The 7733-nt window shown below is 53.8% G+C and overlaps 1 protein-coding gene across 1 annotated transcript; it reads left to right on the top strand.

Moving 5' to 3' along the window:
- EAH_00028530 (HECT type ubiquitin ligase, putative) lies at positions 1-7733 on the top strand (the record flags this gene model as incomplete). Its single annotated transcript, XM_013396295.1, has 8 exons — positions 1-1500; positions 1577-3432; positions 3826-4390; positions 4659-4868; positions 5351-5548; positions 6301-6450; positions 6696-7073; positions 7605-7733. Coding segments are annotated over 8 exons (4986 nt in total), but the record flags the coding sequence as incomplete, so codon positions are not given.

Consider the following 7733-nt stretch of genomic DNA (forward strand, 5'->3'; position numbering starts at 1 on the left):
CCTCAGCAGCAGCAGCAGCTGCTGCTGCAGCAGCAGCAGCAGCAGGGGGTTGTTTCGCCTTTGGACACCCCACAGAACCCGAGAAGCAGCAATTTCAACAGAAGAGCACCAGGCTTTACTTCTGCTGCTGCTGCACAGCAGCAGCAGCAACAGCAGCTGGTGCCACCTCCACCTGGAGGTATCAGCAGCAGCAGCAGCATCCCCAGCAGCAATGGCAGAAGCAGCACTGGCGGCGGAAGCAGCAGCATCGGCAGCAGCAGCAGCCATAGCAGCAGCACAAGAACAGCAAGCTTAGGCAGCGAAACAGCAGTACTTCGGTGGAGGCCCATGCGGCAGCGCTCAGAGCTGCCAGTCAGCGATACCCCAACTCCAGCAGCAGCACAGTCGCGGACTCCACAGCAGCAGCAGCAGCAACAACAACAACAACAGCAGCAGCAGCAGCAGCACCAGCAGCAGCAGCAGCACCAGCAGCAGAACGTGCTGCGCCAACCAAGCTGGCGCAGCACCATGCCATATGCAGCGTCGCCTGCGCAGCACCCTGGGGACTTTCCTCCTTTCTCCAGCCCATGGAGGCAAGATGAAGCTGCAGCAGGAGCTGCAGGAACAGCTGCAGCTGCAGCAGCAGCAGCAGCAGCAGCAAACAGGGCAGGTGTAGCTCCATCAGACGCACTGAACCAGGATGCAGCACCGCCAGCCGGCAGAACAGCGGGAGGAGACGATCCCAGAACCCCACAAAGGGACGTAGAAGGTGCACCGCAACAGCAGCAGCAACGGGACTGGCCTTCTCTCCAGCAGCAGCAGCAACAACAACAGCAGCAGCAGGAGCAGCAGAGCCTGGGGCAGGACGCGCGCGCAAGCGACTCATATGAAGTGTGGCAGCGACTGCCCCCAGATCCCATAGCTCTTCTAGAGAGGGAGATACAGCAGCAGCAACAACTAGAGCTGCAGCAGCAGCAGCAACTAGACCTGCAGCCACAACAGCTGTCACTGAGGGAACAGCAGAGGCAGCAGCAGCACCTCGCGATGCTGCAATATCAACACACAATGGAGATGCAGCACCAGCAGCAGCTGGAGACGCGGCAGCTCCAGGAACGTCTAGGCCTGCAGGGCCTGCAGCAGCTAGACATGCAGCAACAGCAACAGCAGCAGCAGGAGCAGCAACAGAACCAACCACATCATCTGGAGCTTGGGCAGCGGCAGCATCTCGACGCGCAGCAGCAGCAGCAGCATCAGCTGGGCCAGCAGCCACAGCAGCACATTCCCGTGGAACAGCAACAGCAACAACAGCAGCGGCAGCAGCAAGAGGGGAGCCCGACGGAGCTTCAGCTGCAGCTTCAGCAGCAGCAGCAGCAGCAGCAGCAACTGGTGCTGCAGCAGCAAGCCGCTATCGCTTCTCCCGGCAACTGGGAAGGTGGACGTCTTAGCGGAATGAACGCGAGACAGTACCCTCAGTGGCGAGCCCCACCAGCCACAGACCCTCGGGGGCCCCCTAACCTCAGGGTATCGGCATCCTATAGTAAGAAGAGGAGGTGGATTGACTCGCATAGCGCTGCTGCATGGGTCTCTCTTCCCTCAGCCTCCTTACAGGCAGCTGCTGCAGAGACGTGGAGACATTCCTGCTTCGTCTCCTCCGTTTGGGGCCAGCAGCAGTGACAGCCCGCAGCAGCAGCAGCCGCAGCAGCAGCAGCAGCAACAGCAACAATACCAGCAACTTCAACATCAGCACCAACAACAGCAACAGCAACAACAACAACAACAACAACAACAACAACAACAGCAGCAGCAGCAGCAAGATGAGGGAGGGGGTGCCAGCGGTGCAGCAGACCGGCATATAGCCGGCTTGCTGCGGCGTATGGCTTTGGCTGAGGCAGCAGCAGACGTGCAAGTTGAGACGTGCAGTTGCAGCAGCAACACCAACAACAGCAGTAGCAACAGCAGCAGCAGGAGCAACAGCAGGAGCAGCAGCAGGAGCAGAAGGGGAGGCTGCCGCTGTTTGCATGCAGGAGGAGGGCGAGTATGGCGTTTAGTTTGGCTGCGGGGCTGCGTTAGTGAGACAGTGTCTGTGTGGCTGTCTCCAGAAAACCGGGTGTACGTACAGCTGCGTGTACCGCTGCAGACAACAACATACATAGACTATCAAGCTGTTGCTGCAGCTGTCAGCAGCAGCATCCCGCTGCAGCCGCGGAAGTGGACACATGTGTGCATCAGCGTAGGGGCCCCCCTAGGCAAAGGATTGGCTCTAGGGGTCCGCTTATATATGGATGGTAGAGAGGTTGGTGCTGCTTCAGTCAGCAGCAGATGCTGCATGTGTCAGGGGCCTCTTCCTTTCTGGGTAGCTCCTCTGCCGCTGCCGCTGCGCCTAGAAGAGCTACTCAGGCCTCCCCCCCATCCCCCTCTCTCCCAGCAGCAGCAGCAGCAGCAGCAGCAGCAACGGGGGCATCTCTATCCCCGCTGCAGGGCGCATTCTATGAAGGGCCTTATTGCTGATTTGCGCGTTTACTCTTCTTGTCTCAGCCAAAGAGAAGTAGCAGATATAGTCAGCAGCACAGATCAGGCTTATGGTGTAGACCGTATAGCCCAGCTGCTGCACTGCATGCACAAACAGGACAGATGCAGCAGCAGCAGCAGCAGCTGCAGTAGCAGCAGCAGCGGCTTAGAAGGATGCAGCAGCAACGACGGAAACCACTCACCAACCGAACGCCTCCTTGAACAACTCGCAGAAACAACAGCACCACCTCACCAACAACACCAGCAGCAACAGCAGCAGCAGCAGCAGCCCCGAAGACGCCACGAGGATGAGTTGCTGCTGCTGCGCCTCAGCCAGTATGACGAGCTGTTGCAGCTGTGGCGGCTTCAGAGACAGTGGAACTACTGGGAAGACACCCGGCGCTCTCTGCCTGCAGATCCCCGCACAATCCTTTGGCGTTACTCAGGTGTACAGACACCTCTTCAACCGCAGCAGCAGCAGCAGCAGCAGCAGCTTAGGGGAAAGTGGGAGCTTGTGCTGCAGCATGTGGACTTGCTGCTAAGCGAAGAGGTTCTAGGTGCGGTATTGGCCGTCTTAGAAGGGGGCGGAGAGGCAGTGCAGCAAGGAGAGGCAGCAGCAGCAGCAGGAGCAGCAGCAGCAGCAGCAGCACCGGGCGGGAGTGGCGGCTCTGCAGACGGGCGGGTTGACATTGATAGCGTCAACCACTTTAGGAGTTTGCTGCAGCAGCAGGACACTGGAGCGCAACAGCCGCAGCAGCAGCAGCAGCAGCAGCAGTTGTCGGCGCTGCGGCGGCAGCTAGCAGCAAACGCAAGCCTGTGGGGTGTGGCTGAGGTGTCCCTGCAGCTCTGTAGGGCCCTTACGCAGCTGCTGGTCTCCATAGGGCCTTGTCTTGAGCTCTTCTCTCCCCGTCCTTCTTCCTTCTCCCTCACGCTGCAGTGCTTCAGGTCTACTCTACTGCTGCTGCTGTTGCTGCCGCTGCTGCTGTTGCTGCTTCTGCTTCTGCTGCTGCGCCTGCTGCTGATACGGCTCGTGATGTTGCTGCTTGTTGTGTTGGATTGTGCGTGGGTGTTGTTTCTCTTGCGGTTGCTGCTGCGGATACTCCCAGTGCCAACTACTGCTGTTGCTGCTGCTACCGCTGCTGCTGTTTCTGCTGCAGCTTCTGTTGCTTTCAGGATTTAGTGTTTAGGGTTTAGGGTTTAGGGAATATGGCTTAAGGTTTACTGTTGCGACTATAGTTTCCTCTGGGTTCAGGTTCTCGGGTTTGCGTGTGAGGGCGCAGGTTTTAGGGTTTAGGGTTTAGGGTTTAGGGTTTAGGGTCTGGCTTGCGTGTTTTGCAGGCACTTGCTACCAGCCAGCTTGAAGCACTGGCTCGTTAGTTTGTGTTTGTCTCTATCAGAAGACCCTCGGGCTGATGGGCGTCTCCGTATTGCGATTAACAGGGCCCGCGCGCTGCGGGCGGGGGAGCGAGCAGCAGCAGCAGCCCCTGCTGCTGCTGCTGCTGCTGCTTCTGGTTCATTTGCTGCGGGGCAGGAAGGAGGCCGTGCGGCAGCAGCAACGGAAACAGCAGCAGCAGCAACCGCAACAGCCGCATCAGGAACAACTGCGACGCCGCCCGGCGCTGCCAACGGCAGCAGCAGCAGCAGCAGCAACAACAGCAGCAGCAGCAGCGGGCTGAAAGACGTGACAATGCAGCTCGCAAGCCAGCTCGAAAGTGTCTCTCCCTGGCTGCTGCGCCGCAGCAACAGGGTCTGGTTTGTTGCATATGAAGGAGAAGGAGGGATTGATGCTGGCGGGCTGTATAGGGACCTCTTCTCTCATGTTGCTGCTGAGCTGCAGACGCCCGGCAGCAGCAACGCGCTGCTGCTGCCCTCCGCTAACAGCCGGGGCTTCGGACAAGACCAGGTTCGTGCTACTATTCCTCACCTGCCGTTGCTGTTGCTGCTGCTGTTGCTGCTGCTGTTGTTGCTGCTGCTGCTGCTGCTGTTGCTGCTGCTGCGGCTGCTTTTCTGTGTAGTTGCAAGGTAGCCAGGCAAATGTCTGTCTGTCCCTGTCTCCGCGTGTGTCTGCGTGTGTATGTATTTGTTTGCTTTGCTGCTTTGTGCTGCTGCTTCTGCTTCTGCTGCTGCTGATGTTTCTGCCGCCGCCGCTGCTGCCGCTGCTGCTGCTGCAGGACATGTGGCAGTTGAATCCTCATTCTTTATCTGCTGCTCGCCTGGGTGCATATCGAGTGCTGGGGCGGCTGATGGGCGTTGTGCTGCGGGGCCGTCTGCACCTGGGTTTAAATTTGTCTCCTTTGGTGTGGAGACACCTCGTTGGGCTGTCTCCTGAGCCGAAGGACTTAGAGGCAACGGATGCACTCGCTGTGCAAATCCTGAAAAAGGTAAGCTGAACTTCGATTAAATATCCTGCTGCTGCTGCTACTGTTTCTGCTGCTGCTGCTGCTGTTATTTCTGTTGCTGCTGCTGCTGGTGTTATTTCTGTTGTTGGTGGTGGCGCTGCTGCTGCTGTTATTTTTGTTGTTGGTGGTGCTGCTGCTGCTGTTTCTGTTGCTGTTGCTGCTGCTGCTGTTGCTGTTGCTGGTGTTGCTGGCGCTAACACTAACTGCTGCATCGGGTGCTGCTACTCCTCCCACGCACAGTTCTGTTCCTGCTCATGCTGCTGCAGCTGTCACTCATACTGTTGCTGTTGCTTTTACTGCCGCTGTTGCTGCTTTCGCTGCTGCTGCTGTTGCTGGCTCTGTTGCTGCTTTTGTTGTTGTTGCTGCTGCTGCTGCTTCCATTGCTTCTTCTGCTGCTGCTTTTACCATTCCTGCTGCTGCTGCTTTTATTGCTTCTGTTGCTGCTGCTTTTGCTGTTGCTGCAGGTATTAGATCTGGAGTCTGAGGGTCTGGACGCTGTCTCTTTTGCTGAGTCTTTCGCATTAACTTGGTGCACCACTTCAGCTAGCGGCGAAGTAGTTGCGCTGAAAAACAGCAAAGGCGATGAAGCAGTCCACTGGGCAGACCGGAGTCTCTACGTCGGCCACGCATTCGCATTCAGACTCGCAGAGGGACAAATACAGGTATAAGCATTATATATATATATTATATGTGTTTATGAATATATTTATATATATATATGAATATATATATATATATGTATATATGCATTTATATGTATATATATTATGTATATATTATATATGTATGTGTATATTTAAAAATGTATATATATATATATATGTGTGTGTGTATGAATATTTGAATATGTATACAAAAATAATTTATTATATTCTATAAAATTGATCTATGGTTTTATTTCCTTTTCTCTATGTATGTATATATACATATGTTTATATATACATATGTTTATATATATATATATATACAGATATACACAAACATATACATAAATATATATACACATATATACATAAATATGTATATATGTATAATAATTACTATATTTTATGATGCTAAAAAAATAATTTTAAATTTAAAAACTCCTTCTTTATCTTATTTCATTTTATTTTTTTCAAGAAATAATTTTATTAGTATTAATAATATTAAAAAAATATTAAGTATAAAAAAAGACATGTGGTTTAATTCGATGTAACGCGAAGAACCTTAGCAGGTGGAGCATGTGGTTTAATTCGATGTAACATACATAAATATATATACATATATATATATATATATTTGTATAAGTTCTTGTACAAACATAGATGCGAATTAGCAATCCATCTCTTGCGAAACCACTGCAGCCCATTGCCGTACTTCCGCTGTTACCTTCTCTTCTGCTTCTGCTGCTGCTGCTGCTGCTGCTGCTGTTCAGACTGCAGCAGTGCGTGAAGGGCTTGGGGACGTGGTGCCGCTGCAGATAGTGGACTTGCTGGAGCCCTACCAACTGCAGCAACTCGTTTGCGGCAGTCCCTCTATTGACCTGCAGCTGCTGAAGAGCCACACAAAGTACACGGGATATACAGTAAGCTGCTGCTGCTGCTGCTGCTGCTGCTGCTGCGGCTGCTGCTGCGGCTGCTGCTGCTGTTGCTACTACGGGCGATGCTACTGCGTACCTTTCGCTTGTGTTGGTCCTTCCCTCACATTCAGAGTGCATGTTAATGCTGCAGCTGCTGCTTGTTGCGCTGCTGCTGCTGTTGCTTTTTTTCCTTTGCTGCTCCTGCTATTGCTGTTGCTGCTTTTGCTGCTGCTGCTGCTGCTGCTGTTCAGGAGTCTGACAAGCAGATAAGGTGGTTCTGGCAGGCGTTAGAGTCCTTCTCTCAAGCAGAAAGACAAAGATTTTTGCGTTTTGTTTGGGGGCGCTCTCGGCTGCCTCTGGCGCATGCAACATGGGAGCAAGATATGGAAGTCACTCTAAAGGTGCCTGTACACTCGGTCAGCAGCAGTAGGCCTACAGCAACAGCAACAGCAGCAGCAGCAGCATCAGCAGCAGCAGCAGCAACAGCTGCTGCTGCTGTTGCTGCAAGTGCAGGTGGTGGTGGTGGTGGCGCTGCTGCTGCTGCTGCTGCTGCTGATGGTGAAGAAGAGACAGAAGAAGCTGAAGGGAGCTCAACGCGCACCATCACAACCCCAGCGTCTGGAGACGCCGTCGTTGCACACTTTAGTTCTGCTCCTAATAATAATTTTGTCTCTTTAAATAATAATTTTGTCTCTTTAAATAACAATTCTGTCTCCTTGAATAATAACTTTGTCTCCTCAAGCGAAGCACCAGGCAGCAACGCCATGCAGAGACTCGCAGACGAAATGCTGCCGCAATCACACACCTGCTTCTTCCAGGTGAGGCGCATGCTGCAGATCCTGCTGCTGCTGCTGCTGCTGCTGTTGCTGCTGCTGCTGGCGGTAGTGCTGCTGCTGCTGCCGATGCTGCTGATAGCAGTAGTGGTGCTGCTGCTGCCGATGTTGCTTTTTTCGCAGTTGCTGTTGCTAGAAGCGTTACTGCAATTGCTGCTGCTGCTGCTGCTGTTGCTAGGGCGAGCTGTGCTGCTGCTGCTACTGCCGCTGCTGCTGCCATAGCGGGTTGTCTGTGCCTTGTCTGGTTGCTGCTGCGGCTTCATCTCACTGTTGCTGATTTTGCTGCTGTTGCTGCTGATGCTGCTGCTGCTGCTGGTGTTAACTCAGGTGGATCTCCCCCCCTATTCAAGCTATGAGGTGCTGCGCCGGAAGCTGCTGTACGCAGTAACAGAGGGCATCGCTATCGATGCAGATAATACTGCAGACGCAGCTAACTGGGAGCTGGAGGGAGACTGA

Source organism: Eimeria acervulina, genomic scaffold (genome assembly GCF_000499425.1).
Source record: "Eimeria acervulina Houghton genomic scaffold, Eah_scaff252, whole genome shotgun sequence".
Taxonomy (NCBI): Eukaryota; Apicomplexa; class Conoidasida; order Eucoccidiorida; family Eimeriidae; genus Eimeria; species Eimeria acervulina.